The sequence below is a fragment of the Meles meles genome, chromosome 2 (assembly GCF_922984935.1).
Source record: "Meles meles chromosome 2, mMelMel3.1 paternal haplotype, whole genome shotgun sequence".
Taxonomy (NCBI): Eukaryota; Metazoa; Chordata; class Mammalia; order Carnivora; family Mustelidae; genus Meles; species Meles meles.
The window spans coordinates 193,565,762-193,589,268 of NC_060067.1; the positions used below are offsets into that span (position 1 = coordinate 193,565,762).

Consider the following 23,507-nt stretch of genomic DNA (forward strand, 5'->3'; position numbering starts at 1 on the left):
GCTGCTTGGGATTTCTCATTACATGAACACCGGGTTCCAAGAGGGAGGAAGCAGAAGTTGCCAGAAATCTTTAATGCCTGGGCTCAGAATTCCCAGAAGGTCATTTCCTCCACACTCCACTCGTCAAAGCAGAAACGGGCCCAGCTCAGACTCATGGGGAGGGCACGTAAGCTACAACTCTTGATGGGAAGAGTGGCATGTGTGTACAAAAAGGTGAAATTGGGGGGCGTGGGCATTTTTGAAGACTAGCTACCACCATTCACCATATGGCCACAATACACGTCCTTCCCGTATGAAAAATATACTTATCTCCTCTCCTAAGATATGAAAATATCCATCCCATTATACGTCAGTTCATAGTCTAGGACGCGGTTGAGCAAACCACAGCATGAAGGTCAACCCGTGGACACGTCCACAACCTGTGAACCATTTTTGTATGACCCTGTGATAAGAATGGTTTTATATGTTTACAGGGCTATAAAAAACAAAACTGAGAATAAGTGAGAACAATCAAACATGTGACCTACAAAGCCTCAAATACTTACTATCTGGCCCTATCCAGAAAAAGTTTGCTGACGCCTGGTCTGGGATATCAGCTTCTAAATGGGGGTCCAAGGGCAGAGTGGCTCGTTGGGTGTCATTCCTTGACTACGCACCTCAGACATAGACCCTCTTGATCTGAAGACCAGTGAGCTGGAGACAAAGTATCTGTCTCACACACCCAACATCTAATGATAAGGTAGGGACTGTAATAGACACTCCCATTCAAAAAAGGGGAAAAAACAAGAGGGACATGGAAAGGGATTCATAGCAATTCTGAAATCCCACTGGTCAAATGACATCACTTCCTCTTTTTTTTTTTTAAGATTTTTTTCTATTTATTTATTTTATATAGAGAGAAAGAGAGTGAGAAGGGAGAGGAGAGGGGGAGAGAGAGGGACAAGCAGACTCCACACTGATCATAGAGCCTGATGCAGGACTCGATCTCATGACCTTAAGATCACAACCCGGAGCCAAAACCAAGAGTTGGATGCTTAATCGACGGAGCCAGCTAGATACCCCCACATTGGTTCCTTAATTTGGCCTACTCCTTCTCTTTGAAAATGATTTTCAGGGTTTTTTTTGCACCATATATATTTTTTAAATTTTATTCATTTATTTGAGAGAGAGCGCACACAGGCTGATGGAGAGGGAGAAGCAGACTCCCCACTGAGCAAGGAGCCCAATGTGGGGCTTGATCCCAGGACTCTGGGATCGTGACCTGAATCAAAAGCAGATGCTTAACCAACTGAGCCCTCCAGGTTCCCCTTTCTGCCCCATCTTGAGTCATCTCCCCTTTTGGAAATAGCCCATAACTGCAGATAAGTAGCTTCCTCAGCCCGCTTCCTGCCTGTGAATTTGAGCTCTGGAGGCTTCTTTTCGTTATGCACAGTCTCTACTTCAGTGCAAGTTAGCGGAGATCCTTAAAAGCCATGGGTTTCCTATGCTTCAGGTTATAATCACCTCCCTTAGGCAAAAGCCATACTCCTCTTTCTGAGGGAGGCCGTCTCTACGTTGGGCTAGTGTGAGGCTGCCATGGGCAACACCATGTAGATTCTTAGCAGTCCTGCTATTGAAAGGATCTAGGAGGTACCATGTTAAATCTTTCAGAGCTATCAATTTATCTATAGCTGCAATGACAAGTTACCCAGACGTAATGGCTTAAAACAGCAATCTGTTATGAACTCACAGTTCCTGTTGGTTAGAAATCTAAGGCTTGGCTTAGCTGGGTCCCTCTGCCTCCAGGTTTCTCAAATGTGGCAGCCAAGGTGTCAGCTGGGGGTGTGCTCTTGTTTTAGTCAGCTCAGGCTACGGTAACAAAATATCCCAGTTCTGGAGTTTGGGAAGTCCAAGTTCAAGGAGCTGGCCAGTTTAGTTCTCGGTGAGGGGCTTCTTCCTGGCGCATAGATGGCCACCTGCTCACTGTATCCTATCCTCACAGGGCAGAGAGCAGAAGCTCTGAGGTCTCTATCTCTTGGAAGGGCTCTAATCCCATCCCAGGGGCTCCACCCTCATGACCCCATCTAAACCTAATTACCTCCCAAAGGCCCTAATACCATCACACAGGGAGTTCGGGCTTCATAATATGAATGGGGGGAGGTGTTGGGGAATACCAACATTCAGCCCACACCGGGTCTCATCGAAGGCCGCACTTAGGGGAGACCCACTCGCAAGCTTGCTTACGTGGTTGTTGGGCGGATTTGGTCCCTTGTGGGTGGTTGGATTGAAAGCGCCGTTTCCTCGCTGGTGCTTGGATGAAAGCCACCGTCCTCCTCATCACACCGGCCTCTCCAGAGGGCTACTGGCATCACGGTCGCTAGCTTCCATCCGCGGCAGCAAGTGACAGCGCAACGACAGCGTGTGTAAAAAGGGAGTCAGGTCTCTCTTAGTCTAATCTTGGAAGTGATATCCAGCACTCTTGCCAGACTCTGCTCGTGAAAAGCAAGTCGCTGGGTCCTGCTCACACTCGAGGGGAAAGGATGACACAAGGGCTTGGGTAGCAGGAAGTAGGGGTGGTTGGGGGCCACGGTGGAGACTGCCTACCACAGGGTCTTCTGGCTGTGCCCTTGTCCTGAACTTCACCTAAGGCCATATTTTCCCCGAGAGCACTCTGGATTTGACCTTGGCCCCGAGGCCGTATCTTATTTTGAGGGTTTTGTCTTCTGGAGAAGCTGGGAATGACAGTTTTATTTCCAAGCCAGCAGGCCCGGGCTTCTTTCTGTTTCCTCTAAATTCAGATAAAAAATGAACACTTCCCTTTTCTTTTTTTGCTCCTCTCATTTCTCTTGTACTATATCATAAGCATCTCAAAGAAATTCTTCAACCTTTTTTTTTTTTAAGATTTTACTTTTTATTTATTTGGGAGAGTGAGAGAGCGAGAAAGCACACCTGGGATGAGGGGCAGAGAGAGAGAAGCAGGCTCTCCGCTGAGGAGGGAGCCAGCCGGATGTGGGGCTTGATCCCAGGAATCCAGGATCATGACCTGAGCTGAAGGTAAACGCTTAACCCACTGAGCCATCCAGGTGTTCCTTCTTCAACCCTTTTAACATCTATCCAAATAGCTCCTTAGCCAGGTCCACGTGTTCATTAGGCATCTTTTCTCTCTTTTGTGTGAACCCCAAGCTAGTTTAGCTAATCATTTTTCCAATAGCTAAGTGGATGGACTCCCCCTCTCTCCAACCTCTAATAACAATATTTAGTGCCCCTTAGTAATGCTTGTTGCTTGGTGGACTCCTCAGTGTCCTTCCAGCTTCATTCCTCTACCTGGTCCCAAAGCCACTGCCCCATGTTCTAGGTTTCTATACCCCGGGACCTCACCTCTAGGCATGCAATTACGTTTCAGTTCTCTATGGCTATATAAGAAAACACTCTAACACTTAGTGTTTAAAAACAACAGCATTCACTTTTTTGCTAACAATTTTGCAGTTTGGGCATGACTCTGAAGACAGCTCACGTCTTTCCCGTGTGGCGTCAGCTGGGGCGGCTGAACCAGGACCAGAGTATCCGCTTCCAAGAGAACGCACTCGAAAGGCTGGCAATTGGTACCAGCTGTGTGTCGGGAGCTCCGCGGGAGCTGTGAGCCCGGGACCTGACTCCCTTCCACGTGGGCCTCTCCACGTGGCTGCCTGCATTTGTTTCCACAAGTGATTAGAGGGAAATGATTGCATCTCCCAACTATGCAGGAGGTGAAAATCAAGAGGATGTTGCGCAACGATGTGCGTGTATTTCACACGACTGAAATGTGCGCTGTGGAAAGGCATATACAGTGTCGTGTTTTTTAAAAAGTCACAAATCAGGGGAAGATGATGATGACCCGGAGATGGGTGGGGGTGAAGGGAGAGAGATTTCAAGGATGGCATAACCCAGTAAAACATAGCCTCTGGCCTCCAGAACTTTCTGGGTCAAGCAGAGGATGCAGAAGTGTGAAACAGATATTCAGAACCCCATGTGGTAGGTACTGTAGTTTTCTGCTGCTGTGTTAGCACAGGTACAAAACCCCTGCCATGCAAACTGCCTCAAAAAACCTTTAATGTCTGCAGTTCCCAGAGACAAACATTGAAGACGTAATGATCAGTTTGGATTTCTTAAAGCAAACCTCGGAATGAACACTGCAAAAGAAACAGAGATAAGTCCTAAAGCTACAGGTGCATCCAATATTCCCCTTTCCATCTGGCATGTAACCTTGCAGCCTAGAAGCAATGTGGTAAAGTGGTGGGCAAGGGAGAAAGCAGGTGTTTCGTGGCCATTAGCCCTGTTTTTCTAGGATACAAAATCCCTTTGTTGTCTTGGACCTCGTGGTGTGTCTGGAAGCTTCTCAGTGCTACTGAGTGAGATCTCACTTTTGAAACGTTCTTTAGAGTAGTAAACAGGCCATAAAGATCATTTATATCCTGAATGATGTCTTTCCTCTCACTAAAGTTTCATAAACAGCCAAAGTCTATTTACAGATTTTCAGGGAGGTTTGTTAGTAATACGTGACTCTATTTTCTTCCAAGTCGGTCTACACCATTCTTCATGGAAAGGACAGGAAACAGGAGTCCCTCTTTTCATGGTGTATCACCCCCGTCCCCATAGGCTTTTCTGAAAACACTTTGAATTTCATGCTCACCACTGATAGGCCTCCCTGCTGTATTGTGAACTGCCTGATGCATCAGGCGACTCATTGAGCGGTGTGATTTTATTTTTTGTTTTTGAACTCTCAACAGCTGTCTCATTCTGAGCAAGCTCTCTATCTCGGTAGGGTCTCTCCCTGCAAAATAATGACTACAGACCACTGCCATGAATCTGCCTAGTTCCCTTGTGGTGGCTCTCCATGCTGAGACACCTCTAATATAGTCCCTCCTGCAGGGTCTTGGAAGGATCTGATGTCATCCAAGGCTGAAAATCAATATCTGATAAGACTTAATGTGTTCATTCATTCAAACACAACCACTGAGTGCCTACTACGTGTCAGGCATTGTCTAGATGCTGGGAACACAACAATGAAAGATCAGACAAAGATCCTCTCATAGCTCTGATTTTCATTTTTTTATCCCAGAGGTTTTTGACTTTTAACAATGGACAAAAGTGCTGGCTTGGCCGGAAGACAAGGAATCAGGTTCTACGCTTGGAAGGAAGCCAGATTTCCCTGGCTGGGGTCGCGGCCGCATCGTGGAATCAGACATGTTCCACCTACTCCTAAGTGGCGTCCGACTGCAACCATCAATGACTAGATCAATTGTCATTTTTCCTGGGCCTTTGCCAGGCTCCAGCAAGACAATATCTTTCTGTGGCGTGTATTCAGTACCGGGCAAGGGCCAAGGAGGGCAGAGTGCTGGCAGCTTTGGTGGTGTGGGGGCCCAAGCCCACCACTCAGCCATTGCTCAGGAAGACACTGCCCCCTCGTGGCTCCTTCTGTAACTGAGGGAGGGACTGGCGGTGGAAAGGGCTGTGTCCAGGTTTCCTGATTCATTGTGGCCTTGCCTTGTCTAAACTTCAGTCTCAAGTTCAACAGATTCTTGGCTTATTTTCATCCAGGATACACTTTTTCCCCCCATAGAGAGACAGGACATCATGACAGCAATTAAATCTATTTATCAAAATCCTCGGACTCCCCCCACCCCCGCACGCCAAGAAAAACCCAATAGGTGAATGGAAGTATCACCACTCTTTTTTTTTTTTTTTTTTTTCCTCCCTTCTACAACGCTCTTGACGCCAGCATTTTCTTGGCTTTCTGCGATTTGAACCAGGATCCCTGATCACGGTGCCGTGGAGTTGTTTTGGGAATCCTGTCTCCGCAGCACCAGATCAAACTCCGGAAAAGCCGGAGCCTTATCTTCATCCCCACCCCCATCCCACTCCCAGGAGCACTTAAACCACTATAGGATGAAGAATGTCTGGGGAGGGGGAGCAGAGAGAGATAAACAGTGAAGCCAGCAAATAAACAGAAACCGCGATTGGTGCTGTGAAGAAAGGAACAGCGTGCTGTGGGAGAGAATTCCTGGGCGTGGGAAGTGAGGGAGAACCTACTGATACATGCACTTTTAAATTTATGTGTTTATGATACCGGAATGGAGAAGCTCCCTACGGCCCCCGGAAAAATGGAAATTTCCTTAATAATAACGCTAGCTTCCAAGTTCCTGTCTACCTAAACGGGGCAGGCATGGGCGCTGCATGCCATAGGTCTACCAACCCGTAATCTCCTTTAACTGCAACCCCCTGGGAGGTAACTCTACCTACTCCCATTTCACAGGTGAGGAAACAAAACCACGCAGGCCTCCCGAGGTTGGCGCATAAACAAGGCGTTGTGTGCTGACCTCCCTGAATGCTGAGCCTCCTTCCTTCTCTAAGCCGCTTTGACCCTCTGAAGATCATCCGTGTTGGTCTCCAGTTCGGCTCGCTGGGAGGAACAGTCACTTAGCCAACAAGTATTTATTGAGTGCCTACTGTATACCAGGTAGCGTTATTTAAATAGCTGCGGGGTTATAAAGATAAAGAGCGCACGGTGCCGTCCTGCGGGAAGGCTCTCCCTGCAGAGTGAGGGAGGCGGCCAGGTAAACAATTCCAGGACGGTCTGGTAAGGATGAGAGGAGCCTGAGCAGGGGGGGGCCGTGAAGCCTAGAGGAGAGCCAAGGCGGGTGCGGGGAGGCTGGGAGGTTTGGGAGGACCCGGCTGCGCCCGGACGTCGCTCGTTCTCTCGCATCCTGTCATTTCGAGCTGCCCACTAGGAAGGGAGGAAATAGGTCTGAGCCGGTACTGAGAAGGAGGGGCGGGCGCAGGGACAGGGGTGCGAACCCCCGCGGGAAGCAGGCCCCCCGCAGTAGCCCGTCACGCTTCCCGGGCGTCGCGCTGGCTCCCCGAGGCCCCGCTCCGAGCTGGCGCGCACCGCCACGCGAGTTCGCCAACTCCCAACCGGCCGGGCCGCCGGGGCCCCCAGGGGCCGAGGAAGCCGGAGGAGCCGGCCTCCCTCCCTCCCGCGCCTCGGCCCTCGCCCTCCGACCTACCGCCGTGTCGGGGGGCTGGGGTCCGCCGCTTCCGCCTGCGGCCCGCGGCCCCTCCCCGGCGCGCGCCATCCGGCCGCGGGGCAGCCCCTCCTCCCGCGGGGGGCTTCTCCGTCCCGCGTCCCGTCCCTCCCGGCTGGAGCCGGCAGCCCCCGTCTAGGGAGGGCGGAGGGAGGGGGAGGAGGAGGAGCGGGAGGAGAGAGGGGAGGGAGGAGAGCGAGAGAAAGGGAGCTGCTTGGATCCCGTACTTCCCAGAGCCTGCCTGGAGCGCGCACTCAGCGGCTCTCCGGGTCCCAGTGTCCCAGCCGCGGCCCGCGCCCCGCACCGCCGCCTCCCCCTGTCTGGGCACCCCTCGCCCCCTCCCTCCGGCCCCCGCCAGGCTCGGGCAGCGGCCGCCCCCAGCCCCCGCTCGGCCACATCCCCAACTCTCCGGGCTCCCTCCTGGGACGCGCGCCCTCGCCCCATCCTTTCTTCCTTCCTTCCTTCCCTCGCGCCCGCCCTCCCTCTCCAGGTCTCCCTCCCGGGGCCCGATTGTCTCCGTCCCCTGCCCAGCCGGCCCGCGCCGCGCCCTGCCCGGAGTCTCCCTCGCACTTCCTGGGTCGCCCGGCGCCGCAGTCTCGCCTCGCCCCGGGAGCCCGAGCCGCCGCTGCCCCCGGCTCCAGCCCCCGCAGCCCGCGGCGCCCGCCCGAGGGAGCCCCGGCGCCCGGGGAAGGGAAAAGTGGGCGAGCGCGCCCTCGCCCAGCCCCGCGCCCCAGCCCTGCCCGGCGAGGAAGGACCGGGAAGATGAACAACGGCGGCAAAGCCGAGAAGGAGAACACCCCGAACGAGGCGAACCTTCAGGAGGAAGAGGTACTGCGGGGCTCGCAGCGGCGGGGGTACGACCCGGGGCGCCGGCCGCGGGCTTCCTCCCTCGTGCGGGCGGCCGGCGGGGCGCGGGCGCTGACCCCGGGGCGCCGCAGTCCGGGGTTTGGGAAGTGCCCTCGCCGCGAGGCACAGCCCCACGCTGTGGCCCCGGGAAGGGGGGGGCTCTTCCGAGAGCGTGTTTTTGTGGGTTCCTAGAATTGCGTAACTTTGAGGACTTTTCGGAGACTTTTGTAAGTATAATGCTCAGCTTTGTTTGCGTGGGATTTTAAAAGCGGAATCGAGAGCTGACTCCTGGGTGACCTCCGTTTTGGGGGACCCGGAGGGTCAGGACTTAATTCCGCGACGGGGGCCGGAGGTTGTGGGGTGTGTGTGTGTGTGTGTGCGCGGGGTGAGGAAAGAACTCGGGGAAAGTTCTCGTGAAAGGACACCTTCTGTTCCCTGCCCCCTCCCTTGCAGTGTTAAAAAGTTCTTGGTGAAATATCTTCCCAGCTGAGGCATTTTGGATTAATAGATAACTCATCGGCTGCATTCTTTTCTGATGAGTCAAAAGACCCCGAACGTGGGTGATTAGGTTTTGTCAATTTAGGGGTGATGCGGGGGGCGCGCGTGGGGGGAGCCGAAGAAAAGCGTTCAGAACTTTACAGTTGGCCAAGCGATCGTCTAGGCTGTTTTAATGCGACTTTGACTTCTGAGCGTAAATTTTAGGTGGTGTGTCCGTAACAACGTTAAACATGTTGCGGCGGGCGGCGGTGCCTTCCGTGGGTAGAAACAAAATTTAACCGTGGGAGGGAACTCCTGAACGGACGTTTCAGAATTTTGTAGTTTGGCTATTTGTGGCGTCCTTTAAAAATGGCTTTGTTCCTGCAGGTACGTTACCCGGAGTCCAAGAAACAGTAACTTTTTTCGCCTACTTTCTTGAGGATCCCACATAGCTGAGTTCCTGAACATTCTGAAAGGAACTCGAGTGTAGATGCAGGAAAGTACGCATCTAGATATGACCTGTAACGTATTCTTAGAGGTCTGGCGTTCCACTGTATAAACTTAACAGAATGGTAAACTCCTTGCAAGTCGGTTAGGGTGTTGAGATTATTATGGAGATAATGGCTTGCGTGCAAACTGAGATTCTGAGAGTGAAACCAAACGTTGGGGAGGACTTAATTGGTTCTTGTAAGTCTTCAGCACTTTGTCCACTTGTGAAAAGGGAACTATTTAAATGAAGATAGAGGGACCTAGGACCATGCAAATCAATGCAAAACACTAGATTTTACTCTTAGCCCATTTGTTTGGGGCAACCCACCTGAATTGCAGTAAGCTGAAAATTTGCTTTCACACCTGAGGGTAACTGCTCTTTTTATTACAAACTATTATTTTGAAAAGTGTTATTTACCTGCTAGTTCTCTGGGGCTACTGAGGGTCCTCCCTTTTCAGAGAGAAGGAGACCTGAATTGCAAGTTCCACTTTTTTCTTGACTCTTAACTGGCTGCTTTGCTATTTATTTTCCCTGCCCTTGAAATAAAATTTTAAAAATGACAAGTGTGCTTCTCTAAGGAGTTGCTATATTTAACAATTCACCTAAACACACCAATTGCTTCAGAAACCTTTATATTTCACTTCCATGGGCAGTCTGTTTATTTCTAAGGGTAGGAATGTATTGTGCGAAACCCTCTTTCTCTGCTCCCCCAGCTGAGAACTCTTTGTAAATGGAAAAAGTTAATCAGGCAGACCCAAAGGCTTTTTTTTTTTTTTTTTTTCCTCTTGGTAGGTAGCAAAAGAGGTTTAAGTGTTCCAAAACCATAACCTACTTAACTTGAGAACATTAAGTTGAGAAAAATCCCATTTCTTTGACTTAACCCATCTCCGCCTCATGTGGCCCGGACTGGGGTATTGTTGGTCCTGTTCGTGGTGCCCCTTAATGTGTGAGGTTGTGTACCAGCAGAACCATGGGTGAGCTTACTTACTGCCTCTCACCTGCCCAGTTGTCCTGACCATGTTCCTTTTCAGGAGGCAATGGCATGTGGCTCTATGACGGGTCAGCAGTTTTGGCGAGACAGTTATTTTAAAACTCAGTGGACAGTTAAGATTTTAGAGCCCAGGTCATATCAGAGGTGGAGTCTATGAAGACAGAGACATCATGAAATAGAAAGGGATTAAAATGTTAAACATTCAGGAAAAGAAAGGAAATAGGCCTTGAGTGATCCAGGTAATTTTGCACTAATTCGCTGTTTTGAGTTTGTTTTGTTTTTGATAAACTCTAACCTCTTCCCCCCCACCCCCTGAAAGCCACAAGTAAAATAAATATGGTATTTGGGGAGTCCCATTAATGTGCTCAGCATTATACAAAAACCACCGCCCTGGACCCTTTCCCTGCCCACCCAGTGATCAGCAATTTGTTCTCAAACACATTTAAAAGCCTTGACTGAGGACTTCAGTAAACAGAACACACACATAAAAAATGTATATACACATAATGACAAGAGGGGAAAAATGTGTTTTGTTGTCGTTTATGGTGGCCATTGAACTGACTTGGAAAAGCAAGGCCAATCATCATCAAGAGAAAATAGTTTATTTCCTAGAACATCAGGGCAATTTAGGCTCTCTCTACCACTTCAGAGAATCCAAGGGTTGTTGTTCTTTTTTCCCCTCTATTTTTTAAATGAGTTCCTTTTCTCTTCCAGTACGTTTTAGCCCTGTAGGAGAGCTTTTAAAGCTTTATCTGAAATAATTGATACCGAGACACTTAGTTCCAACTGTATAGACTGAACAGCCCAGGGTTTAGGAGAATTTCTGCCGCTTTTTGAGGTTGGAAGTTTGAAAACTTGGACAGGACATAGACTTCTGCTTTGGATGGTATTTAAAGCTTTGAGGAAAAATTCTGAAGATTTGGGTAGCTGTAGAAGAGATAATACATCTGGCTTCCTGTGTTCTGTATGTGTGTGTTTGTCTAAAACATGCCCCCCCCCTTTTTAAGATTTTATTTACTTATTTGACAGAGATCACAAGTAGGCAGGGAGGCAGGCAGAGAGAGAGAGAGAGAGAGAGAGAGAGGAGGAAGCAGGCTCCCTGCTAAGCAGAGAGCCCGGATGTGGGGCTTGATCCCAGGACCGCGGGATCATGACCTGAGCCGAAGGCAGAGGCTTTAACCCACTGAGCCACCCAGGCACTCCATGCAACATTGCAATCTTTAACTGGGATCTGAGATTTATAGGGCTTATGTATAGGGCATTAGAAAATTTCTTACATCATTTTACAGTTGATAAAACCCTAGAATTTTCTGTCTGACTTTGGACCAGGCAATATTCTCTTTAAACATCTTTGGCAGTTTGACCTGAACCAGACTTTATTAAAATCAGTAGATCTGCGTAGAAACACTCTGGTTGTCTTGTTGAGTTTTATTTATCAAGACTTTTTCTACCTGGTAGTAGATAGAAATTTGGTTTTGGTCACTTAATTTTCAAAAAAATTTTTTTTTAAATCAGATAAATATGTAATTTAGTTTTGCTTTTACTTTTATCCGGGTCCTTGAGCATTTTTCAGGCTGGTCACAAACACTTTCTAAAAGGTGGTTTATTGGAGTGGTAAATAGCATTTTTCCTTAAACTGATGTGAACTTTCTTGTCCGTAAAACTCAAAAAGCAAAAAACTTGGCATTGTTGGGATATTGACTGAAAAGATGTTTGGCAGATGTTGGGCAGGAATCCTGTAAAGTTGGTTCTTCACAAGCTAATACAAATCTTTACCTCACTTTCCTTTTAAAGTGCTTAGTGGGGCGCCTGGCTGGCTCTGTCGCTAGAGCACGTGACTCTTGATCTCCGGGTCATGAGTTTGAGCCCCTGGTTGGGTGTAGAGCTTACTTAAAAACAAAAAAGCTTAAAAAAAAAAAAAAAAAGTTGCTGGGCAATCTTGCCTAAGTATTGGGGCCATGAAGAAAATTGTTTTCTCCAGTTGGCCCCCAGAAAGGGTCAGTTTGTGGCAGCCTCGGGCTTTCAGATGGGCATGAAGCTAATCTACATTATGACTTGGGCAACGTACAGCATCAGAATAGTTCTATACAGTTCGACCATGTCTGGAGGCTGTTATTGCAAATCAGATCTACTGCCCCAAAACCTATTTCAGCCTTCGAATAGGCTTTGGGGATCCTTTTAAAAGGAAAGCACAGCGACTTCCTAGTCAGATGCTTAAGAAGGCTGCCGATACCTCATGCACTTTTGAGCTGTTTTTCCAGGAGTGGTTTTAAAATTTCCCTCATAAACCCTTGAGCCCGGGTGCAGTCTTTGTTTCCCCTGGCGTTTGTTTGTTGGGTGGATCGTTTGATAGGGTGGACGTTCTTTTCCAGAGTTGGCTTTTGTCCGGTATTTGTGCGTTTGTATTAGTTTGTGCTTCAAGGACAGAATTCGCGGTGGGTGATGGGGCAAGTAAGTGATCGCTGATACATCCGCAAGGTGACACAAGCCAGTCGGCTTTCTGGAGGACTTCGGCGTTACGTGGCAAAATATGTTCATGAATTAGTTTTTTTTTTAATTTTTAAATTTTTTTATATGAATTAGTTACTTCTGATAGTGAACGTTCATAAAGACTCTTTGGTGTCTTACCCAGGGACATCGCTAAGTAAATCATGCTTATAATTTGTGAAGGAATAATAGCCATGAAAAGCCGTGCTTTTAAAGGAATGTATACCTATATGCATATGTTTTATTTTTGTTGTCACAAAGTTTTATTTTGCTGTCACAAGTGGCAGAAATGCGTTCTCTTCCTGTTCTAGAGACCAGAAATCTGGAATTGAGGTGTCCGCATTGTACGGGAGAATCGGACTTTTTCTTCCCAGCTTCTGACAGCATTTTAATTGAGGGCATAATGGTCAATATTATGACATTAAAGGAAAACGGATGTAAAAGCTCTGTGTGATGCCTGGGTGGCTCAGTTGGTTAAGCGGCTGCCTTCGGCCCAGGTCATGATCCCGGAGTCCTGGGATCGAGTCCCGCATCAGGCTTCTTGCTCTGCGGGGAGCCTGCTTCTCCCTCTGCCTCTGCTGCCACTCTGCCTGCCTGTGCTCGCTCGCTCTCTCCCTCTCTCTCTTTCTCTGACAAATAAATAAAATCATAAAAAAATTAAAAAAAAAAAACCCAAATAGGGAGGGGTGCCTGTGTGGCTCAGTGGATTAAGCCGCTGCCTTCGGCTGGGGTCATGATCTCAGGGTCCTGGGATCGAGCCCCACATCAGCCCCACATTGGGCTCTCTGCTCCGCAGGGAGCCTGCTTCCTCCTCTCTCTCTGCCTCTCTGCCTACTTGTGATCTCTCTCTCTGTCAAATAAATAAATAAAATCTTTAAAAAAAAAACCCCAAATAGGGAAAAATATAATAAAAATTGAAATTTGCTTTTCTATGCTTTCTGAATTTTCTTAAAATGAGCATGTGAGCAAAAATGTCCAGAAAACCCCCCAAACAAACCCAACTGTCTTTTTCTTTGAGTATTCCATGAAATTTCTTTGCTGTATCTATAGATGTCACAACCATTGGTTTGGTCCCGCTTTCTTTTGCTCACAAGGCTTGCTGCAGAAGTGAGCCTTCTCGGTGCCTTGGAGTCCTCTAATACTGATCTCACCCATTCCTTCTCTCCTGGATCATTTCAGGGATCGTTAGCTGCTCACCGTGTTCTCATGTGGTTTCTCAGTGCATCCTTCCACCATACCTCTTGGTCCTCTGATGGGTCCTTCAGCACGGATCCGTTCTCTGGACAGCAGAGTCCAAACTTGACAGTCATTCTTGCCCTCCTGTACCCATGCTCTGTAAACCATTCGCTTCAACCATCTTTCCCCTCTTGATCTAGCTTGAGCTGCTTTCAAGGCAGGAGCCAAGTTTCAGCCTACACTGTGCAGCTTCCCGTCACCCAAAGGTTCCAAGAGATGGCTGTGCTCAGAATTCTGGTAGCAGTGCTTTGCTCTCTCCAAGTCCTGCATCCTTACCTTCTTTTATGTATTTTTTTTAACCATTTCTTTTTTTTTTTTTTTAAGATTTTATTTATTCATTTGACAGGCACAGAGGCAGGCAGAGAGAGAGGGGGGAAGCTGGCTCCCCGCCGAGCAGAGAGCCTGACGCAGGGCTTGATCCCAGAACCCTGAAATCATGATCCGAAGGCAGAGGCCCAACCCACTGAGCCACCCAGGCACCCCTGTATTTTTTTTTTTTTAAAGATTGATGCCACCTTGTCGCCGTATACTCTCACCCAAATACACTACTCCAGTACCAAATGGATACTGCACACGCTTATTCATATGTATGCGTAGAATTCTTTATAAATGAATAATCTGAACCGGGAAATGCCCTTATGGGAAGGGCATGGATGGGAAGTGAGGATGACTTGGTAAGGCAGCCTCTTGCTTACTGTGGAGGTCCTTGCCCACTGGGAAATTAGGCAAGGTGTGCATGGATCAGCTCGGAAATGACCCCTCTCCACCTGCCGTCCACAGCTTGCATGTGCCTGGGGCCTCCCCGATCGCCACGGCCGCCTGCTTCTCAGGTGTGCGTTCTTGGGTCTTCACCTCTAGAATTTGGTCGGTGCCGTGGAACTCCGTTTGACCTTTTGGACGTGGGCTTCTGGAAGCTTTGGCGAAGTGGAAGAGGACGGAGCTCCCTGTGTTCCCAAACAAGCCTGCTCTGTATGACAGCCACTTTGGAATGTTTGTGTGCAGTTTCATTTGGCACCTTAGTGTCTGCCCTGGGGAAAGGGGAGAGGGAATGCAAATGTATCCCCCACCCCTCCCCGAACTGTGCTTGCTTTTGGTCAGAGAAAAAACCGAGGAAGGAATGAGGGGAATGACCCTTAATAACAGCTGGAGCAGAAGTGGCTGCCGGGCTGCGATGGGGTATTTAAATTGATGCTGTGACGGGAGGATGTCCTCCTGTGATGCCTTCCTTGATGTGTGGGGAAGACTGGGGTGAGGACTCCTTGCACTCCCATCCCTATCTTGAAAGAGTCCTGGGAGACTATTGGAAACTTTCCGTGCATCCTTGGGGGGTGGGGGGCGTGGCTGCATAGGTCGGGGCTCATCAGTGAAGTTGTTGCCTGGTTTGTTGTTTTTGCGATAGAAAAAGAAATCCTGGGATATTGGATCCAGGGCAGTTCTCCAAAGTCTTTTTAATCCGTTCACGCCAGAAGTAACGATTGCTAACTTCTGAGTATTTACTTCTGGTTATGTACCGGGTACTGGGCACTTTATGCGCAAACTCTGTTACTTTATCCCTGCAGTGAGCCGAGGGAGGTGTTAGGATGAGGATGAGCCTCGTTTTGCAGGGAGGTGACCTAGAGTGCAGGCTGGTGTGTGGGGGGCGATGGGCACTAGTGCTGTGCGCTGCTCGCCCCGGGCTGGGGTGCGGACGGCCCGGTGAACAGGTGGATGAAGTGAGGGCTCGAGTGGTGTCAGCGTTGGGAGCACAGCGCTGCGAGGACGGACGGCGAAGGCCTCGTGTCAAAGAGCTGACATTCGAGCGAAGGTTCTCCATGAAGATTCTGACAGATGAGGAAAGGGTTGAGACGGTGGGTGGAGGATTGGCCTCTGTGGAGACCCAGGCTTGAGAGAAGTTGGGGGACAGCAAGCCAGGCATGGCAGGAGAGGAGGGGAAGTTGAGGGCGAGGCTGGGGAGCGGCCCTGGCGGGGGAGAAGGCAGAGCAGCAGCCTTTCATGCCGGGGAATCAGACTCTACTCTGTGGTTGGACGTGCCCTGCCATGCAGCTGGGACCTGGCACTCTGGAACCTTCCAGAGGGAGAGGGGATGCAGCAGGTTTGGGGAAGAGTTGAGAGAGAGACGAGGCTGGTCCTGCAAGGATCCTAGTCTCCAAGGAAAGTGGCGGCGATGTGTCCCCAAGTATTCGGGGCCTCAGTCCCTGTCAGTGCAAAGGGGAGATGGGGAGTTGCATTCTGAAAGCTTTTCAGAGTTTCTCCTCTGGATGGCCAGCCAAATGGTGGTCCTGTTCGTAGAAGTAGCAAATTGAGTGGTTGAAAAGGGCAGAGAAGGCCATGAGGAGGTGAAGATGGTGGATTTGGAGATACCGAGGAGCGAGCGATCTGGTCCTGGAAGCAATTTCAGTACAGTTGAAGCATATATGGCCGGTAATTGAGAAGGTGCGGGATGCGAAGGAGCGCCTGGAAAACTGAAGGGCGGTGTGGGACTCAGGTTCCTGGGGAACTTGTGAGGGTAGGCCACAAGAGCCACATACATCCACCTGACACTTGAGGGTAGATAAAAACAAAACCAAAAACTTTGGGGGAAGGGGAAGACCTGGAAATGCTAAAAAAAAAAAATGGAAACAGGGGCACCTGGGTGGCTCAGTGGGCTAAAGCCTCTGCCTTCGGCTCAGGTCATGATCCCAGGGTCCTAGGACCCCCCCCCCCCGCCTGCCTCTCTGCCTACTTGTGATCTGTCTGTCAAATAAATAAAGTCTTTAAAAAAAAATTGAAACAAATTATTTAACTGAGCCTGGGTGGCTAAGTCAATTAAGCCACGGACTCTTTTTTTTTTTTTTTTTTTTTTTTTTTAAAGATTTTATTTATTTATTTGACACAGAGAGAGATCACAAGGAGACAGACAGGCAGGCAGAGAGAGAGGAGGAAGCAGGCTCCCTGCGGAGCAGAGAGCCCGATGTGGGGCTCGATCCCAGGACCCTGAGATCATGACCCGAGCCGAAGGCAGCGGCTTAATCCACTGAGCCACCCAGGCGCCCCTGAAACAAATTATTTAAAGCACTTTTTAATTTAGGAACATCAGAATGTATTCTGTATCCCCTACTGTTTAACCTAATAGCATTCAGTGCGCTGATCCATTTGAAAGCCTGAGTGTGGGAGGGGAGCTTAGAAAAATCTAGGTATATATAGTATTTCCCATACACTTTTTTTTTTCCTGGCTTTCATCAACGGGCTCTGGAAATTGTCTTCCTCTATGATTTACAGCTAATTCTGAGGCTTTTGCTTCTCCCACTTTCCTTTTTCCAATGCTGTTTTTGTAGATGGGTGTGGAAGGTAAAGGGGAAGACTTAGAGGAATGCTTCCCTCATGGTTTTTGGTTCTTCTTTGACTTAATTGGGTGGGGAGTAAGACGAGCCTTTTGCCAGACCCCAAACTCTTATTCTTTGGGTCCTCTTTTCCATGGATTCATCTAATGCTTTCCTAAAAGTTGGGAAAGTTTGCTGCTCACAGCTACGTGTCAACCCTTGAAGAAAGAAAGGCAGTCTGGGAATTTAAGGAAAACAACCTCCTGCATTTGTATTCCTCATAGGTTTTTTTTTCCTTCCTGTGCACCCATTATGATGCAGGTTATGTAGAATCCTAGAGGGGGGAACAAGAAAATGGTAGTAATAAATGCCAGTCACACCAGGAGGATAGTTCCAAATTCCAGCTTGCACTACCGCATTGTCACACAAATTTGAAATGCCGAAGGAATGCTGACACAGCCCACCTCCATCCTGGGGGCCTCAGCCCACCTCCATCCTGGGGGCCTCCAGGATTTTGCAAGGGCTAAGAAAAATCTGGGAGTCTGAGAACTGAGGTGCATCTCCCCAACCCGATGCAAGTCAGCCAGAGAATGGTTTCTGCTTTCTACTCCTCTTTAGCTCTTGTGGGTCAGTTTTGAAATGCTGTTCCTCTGCTCGTCCTGACTTAATGTCACCATGTAGATAGGCTGGTAGGTGGCCAGCATTATCCCAAGAGAAATCCTAGAGATTAAAAACAACAACAACCCAAAGCAAAAACAAAACACACCTGCTTTTGCTTGAATCTCCAGGATTGTTCTGTGAGCATTTCCGTCCTGCCCACCTCTATGGGCTGGGCAGTTGGGGCCTCCTGAGAGAAGGCACAGCTCAGAAAGTGCTACCTTATTACAGAAGTACCAGAATTTCCTTTGTGCTCTGAGGGGAAGTGCAACGAAAGTGTAATTGCTTTCCCCAGCATGTGTGATTTACAGGACTGAAAAATGTGTGAGTTTCCAAAGAGACATCTCTTTTTAAATACAGTGTCCCTCTAGAAGCTAACAGGATGTGTTTGGGGGCTGGGTGAGGGTCTCTGTCTCTGACACACACACACAAACACACATGCACACACATACACACAAACACACATGCACACACATACACACACACACACACACACAGAGTCTCTTTTGCTCCCTCTTCCCTCTCTCCCTCTCAGGCATATGCACACATGCTCTGTCCTGTGCCTGCCCAGGGATGCTGGGTGACAGGAGAGTGAAACCCTCGAGAATTGCTTCTCCTAAAAGTCCTCTGGGCCTTCCTTATCAGCGCAAAGAAACCTGCCATGAGCTGGAGTCCAGTGTTGATTCTGCCTTCCCCCTGCCCAGCCCCCCAGCCCAGTTCCTTCTTTTCCAGGGTCTCCTGGTTGTTTCCCACTACCGAGCAAGGGACTGTTAGATCACTGAGACCATCCTGGTTGCAAAAATCTTTTTCCATTTTCTGTGTTAGAGAATTGGAGAGTTGAAGATCAGGTGCATACCCAAATGTAATTGAACTTGCAAAAGCTTTTATGGATTTTTTTTTTTTTGCACATTCCTTAAGCATTTACAGAGCATTGTCTACTCTGTTTTTAAAAAAAGTTGCACCAAATGAGGTGTTACCATCCTGTGGTTTAGGTCTAAGAAAACTGAGGCTCTGAGAGATTAAGCAATTTGTCTGAAGTTTTAGTGCTGGTGGGTAAGAGCTTAAAATTTTTCCAGTGGTGCACGAGGTCCATGTGATCAGGGCCCTGCTGGTTTCTGACCTCATCTACCAGGAATCACAACCTCATTCATCATGCTTCAGCTGCTTGGGCCTTATTTAGGTATCTCCTACTTGCCAAACTTGTTTCTGCCTCAGGGCCTTTGTGTGTGCTATTGGGTCTGCCTGAAAAATCCTACCCCCAGATATTTACATGGCAGCCTCATCCTTGTCGTTCCTTCAGATCTCGGTTCAGGTGTTACCCAGAGAGATCTATGATCTCCAGGTTTAAAGTACCCCACATTCCCAAGCACTCTCCTATCCCTCTTATTTTCCGGGTCCTTCTTACTCACTGACATTACTTAATGTACTTGTCTTATACTCCTGGAACGTTACTCCCTGGCAGCAGGGACCTCTGTCTTGTTTAAGGCTATAACCCTCAATGCCTAGAACAATGCCTGGAACTGCCCAATAAATTTGTTAAGTGACCGGAATATGAACCAACCTGTCAAACTTGGGGCCCTTGCAAGATACCACATTGTCCTAAACCTTCTCCAGCAGTTTTGAATTAAATGTTGATTATTGCTGCCTTCAAGATGACCATTTCTGGATGCCCTTCCCCACTTAATTAGAGCAGAAAGTAAAATCCTCACATAGTTTGTAAGCCAGAAACAGTATTTTTTGGTTTTTTAAGTTTTTAATTCCAGCTAGTTAACCTACAGTGTCCTGTCAGTCTCTGAGCCAGAAATTTTAGGTGGTATGTGATTAGGTCCTTTGTCTGGGGGTATAGGTAGCCATTTGACACACATAAGGGAATCCTTGCCTTTGTCCAGTCAGAACGGAAACCTAGCACAAAATTCCACAGAGCCGGGAGTGTGATGTGGGCCCGGCAAGGCGTGATTACGTAGAAGTAGGGCAAGATGAATTGGATTCCTGTTCTGCAGATGTGTCTGTGGGGTTGCAAAGGGTTAATGTTAATAACCCAGGTGGAACTGATTTGGGGATAGACTTAGCACTCTGCTTTGATTTAGTCTAGCTCCAAGCTCCACGTGCTTTCCTCCTCATGCCTAAAAAGGCCTGGCTCAGGCTAAGGCAGGCTTTAGCCAGACCAATCCAGCTTTTAAGCACCTGTACCGGCTGCCACGAAGGAAGCCTAATCTGGGCTCTGTGAACCTTTCTGCAGGAGGCACTTTGCAGTGACCGATTCTACCTGCTTGTCGGCCTCACAGACTCAGACTGTTTTTACTCCTTGTAAAGCAGAGCAGATGACATTTCCGGAAGAAAAACACGTAAGTCGTCATTGCTTTGGTCACCAGACTGCCTGCTAATTGAGCATACTACTAGTGTGCTCGTGAACATGCAGGCTGTTGGATTTATCCCCAATGACCGCATTTATGTCCTCGTCCTTGACCTTGAGCAAACTTCTTAAACTTAACTGTCATCCATTGTCCTTTAGTCCTTAGAGACCCTGGTTTATAGACAGTGGTAGAGAAGGCCTTTGATCAGTCAAGTTCTTGACCAGATCTGTACTCTTCATTTTTTTTTTTTTCCTCCCTTTTCCTTGCTGAGGGACCTAGGACAAGTCCTTTAAGCTGCTTGCTTTGACATTTAAGTTCATTTCCTTAACTAAATCGGGAGGATTGGATAGACAATGCCTGCTGGGCATGAAAAGAATCCTGACTCCATTCCTGACTCCACTCCCTTGCTTCTGCCTCATGCCCCTTCCATTTCTGAACGCCAGTAGAGAGGATGCCGCCTTGGTGGCCTGCCCGCCAAGTTCCGTCTCGGGTGGAGGGTGTAGGCTGTTGGGGGGGGGGTGGTTTTAAGCCTGAAATTTTGTTTTGCTTTGTTGTTCTTTTTTTTACCAAGAAAATCAATGCTTCTCCTTGAGAAATGGGTGGGAGTTTCTGGGTGTGAGCTAAGGGCAGGAAATGACCCTCTCTAAACAAAAGGACTCTTTAAGGCCCATCCTGAGTCTTTGTGTTTGGAGAAGGGGTTATGCAGAAAACCTGAGCTACAAAATTAATCTCTGTTTAGCCATCATGGGGGAGGGGAGGAAGGAGAAGATGCCTTCCCGGATGCCTTCCCTGCTCGCCCTCCCAAGTGCCCCACGTGGTACCCACTGTGAGTGCCAGAGTGGTTTAAGAATTGGACCTGGAGAGGCTCTTTGGGATAGTAGGATTTCTTACCCCCCCCCCCCACCCCCATTCCAGGAGGCAAGAAGGATCCAGGTTGGGCAGAATTACACGCTGTGTGGCGGATCTGGACTTCTTGGAAAAACCCATCACCAGCAAAATGCAGAGAGAGAACGAGGAAGGCGGGGGTGGGGGGGGTGGGGTGAGGAGAGAAGCTATTTTGTATGATCTAGGTCTCTGTAAGTAAAGGTGGATTTATAAATGAATCAGATTTGAATTACTGTGTTAACTGCTTTTCATTCTTCTAAGTCTATAGGGGCGATCCAATAATAGTGAGTGACCTCTGCCTCTGGACTAACAGGGGATTTGTAATCATTTGCTGTGTTAGATAGCGGGCCCATCCGAAGAAATGTCGGGCCTTGCCCCTGCTTTGGAATGCTCCCACACTTTAAAGCGACTGCTCATTATTATCACTATTTGTACAGCGGGATCCTGAATTTATATTGCTAGCGAAGTAGTTCTGTCTTATCAAAATTATTTTGCCTTTACAAATTCTTGCTGACTTGCGGCAGTGAACTTCTTCTCTTCCAGGCACATCATTTTTTTTTTTTTTTTTCCTTTCGGGACTATAAATCTTCCCACTAATAATTAGAAACACACATTTTGTTGAAAATGGTTTTGTGGTTTACTGAGTTTTCAGAACACTTGAAAACGACAAACATCTTTTCAAAGAACATCGCTGCCTCCCTATTTTCAGGCTTTATAGTGTAACTGTATTTTTAGAAAGGCCTGCTGAGGTCTTTGGTGGGCGCTGGTGTGCTGGGGGAGAGAGATGGTTCACTTCACGGCACCAGAGTCTTAACAGCACAGAGAAGGTTGAAGCTGCTGCCCAGATTCTGGTGTGAAAGGGCTTTGTTCCTGTCCTCAATGTGTTGGAAGACTGTATCTTTAAGTATGCATTGAGGGGCGCAGTATTGTTTGAAAGAGACCCAGTCCTTGTAAAACTCCAGGGTTTATAGGGGAGAAATGATTCTCATTGAGAATTCAGTGTCTGATGTGTTGATAGGTTTCTGAATACATGAACTTTGGAGAATGGTTACTGTTTGTTGTGGCGGTAATTTACACAGGTGGAGATGCATGGGAAGGCTTATATACATTGTACACTTTGCACTGCTTTGCGTTTGTAAAGTATCCTGCTACTTTCCAGTTATCTATGGTAACATCACTTATTTTTGCAAAGAAAAGACAAAAACACCAGTGATAATCTCCCCACGGCCATTCAAGCAGCTTATAACTAGGCAGTGCCTGGCGCAGGAGTGCTTTGTCTGGAGACCGTTTCTGAGCCAGCGGGCAATGGTTGAGGAAGATGGAACATTCCCAAACCAGGGTAGCTCACCTAGCTTTGTTTGTAGTTTCGTTGGGTTCAGGGATGGAGTGGATCTGGTTTTACTGGGCGGAGGAGCACCCAGTAAACTGTTCCCGTCTTCATGCACTACTGGCAAACCTTGAAGCTAAGTGAACATGTCCTGATCGGGAATGTTTGTCCCTTCTCTCCATGTTCTTGGATGATCAAAGGGAAATGTCTTGCCCTCTGCAAGACCAGCATCTGTCGCCATCTGGTCCCAGTGCACCCAGCCTGCGGACTCTGTATCTTAAAAACATAAGTCAGTGGGAAGGGGAGCGGGGCGGGGAAACAAAGCCTCAAAAATGCTTATGGGGCCTGGGAATATTGTGAGCTTCTGATTTTGGCAACTGAACGTTGGAGAAGCTTTAGCTCTTAACTGTCCTTTCCTCTCCATTCCATGTGCCCCACAGGCCTTTAATCAACAGGAAAATTGTTCTTGTTTCTCTTGTAAGTCATGGGACATGATTATGCGGAGAAATCTTGTTGGTATGAGCTTATCCTGAAGTCAACAAAAAAAGTGTTTTTTCCCCTGTACTCCTTAATAAAGGCAGCCCAAATGGAACTTGGGTCCTCCTCAGTGCAGAGGAGACCCAGGCATAGAAATGCATTCGTGTGACCTGGGTCCTCCCACTCATTCCGGTGCTCTCTGAAATCTCTCCACAAAACTAATGTGCACTGTATTTTCCCAACTGAAATTGCAGTCCCAGGCCTTGGAAATCCTGCCATAAATACCTCCCCTTCCTCCCCCTTTCAAATGGGTAAATTTTCAGAGGAAATTTCCCCTATAGGGATGGGATAGAAGAAGCATCTTATTCATTGTGGAGTCCTGAGGTGGCTGGCTTTTGTGGGAGCTCTAGGATAGTTAATTTTTTTTGTTGCTGTATTGGGCATTTGTGTACCCACACCCACGGCACTGGGCCACGGCTAGCTTCACTGTACTGCAGAGATTTCCTCCTGGGATATTTTTGCTTATTTTAAATCCTATTGTGCACTTAATTCTACTGGTCATTTCTCCCAACAGTCCTCAAAGGAAGGGTAGTCATGTATTGCTTCTATTTGAGAGATTAAAGTAATGGTAATGAATCCACTGGATTTTTAATGTCTTTGATTTTTGGGATTGAGAATCCTTTCCAAGATTCCTAAACCAGTTAGTTCACCTAATTAGATCACCTTGTGTCCCAGGTTTCTTTTCACTCTTTCTTCCTGGAGAATAAATTCACCCGCATTATCCTCCTCCTTTCCCTACCGCTGTTCTGCTCAAATGCAGGTAAACAGAAACCCAAAACACCCCAACCCTAGCAACCCCTAACCCCCAACCCTAGCAATTCTGCAGTTCTTTCCTCTGCAACCACTGTTAAAACGTAGTATCTTTCCTTTTCTGTGTACAA

At 48.1% G+C, this 23,507-nt stretch overlaps 1 protein-coding gene across 10 annotated transcripts in view; it reads left to right on the top strand.

Annotated features, from left to right (window-relative positions):
* Positions 1-6,484: 6,484 nt before the first annotated feature.
* Positions 6,485-23,507, top strand: part of RBPMS (RNA binding protein, mRNA processing factor) — a 171,530-nt gene continuing 154,507 nt past the window's right edge. For 3 of the 10 annotated variants that reach the window (XM_045997717.1, XM_045997725.1, XM_045997721.1), the window contains exon 1: positions 6,861-7,868. In XM_045997717.1, the coding sequence (XP_045853673.1) occupies positions 7,803-7,868 (66 nt within the window). In that variant the 5' untranslated portion in view covers positions 6,861-7,802. Of the gene's footprint in view, positions 7,869-19,762; positions 19,869-23,507 lie in introns of all 10 variants that reach the window. The other 7 variants (XM_045997724.1, XM_045997722.1, XM_045997727.1 and 4 more) reach the window with 6 other exon arrangements.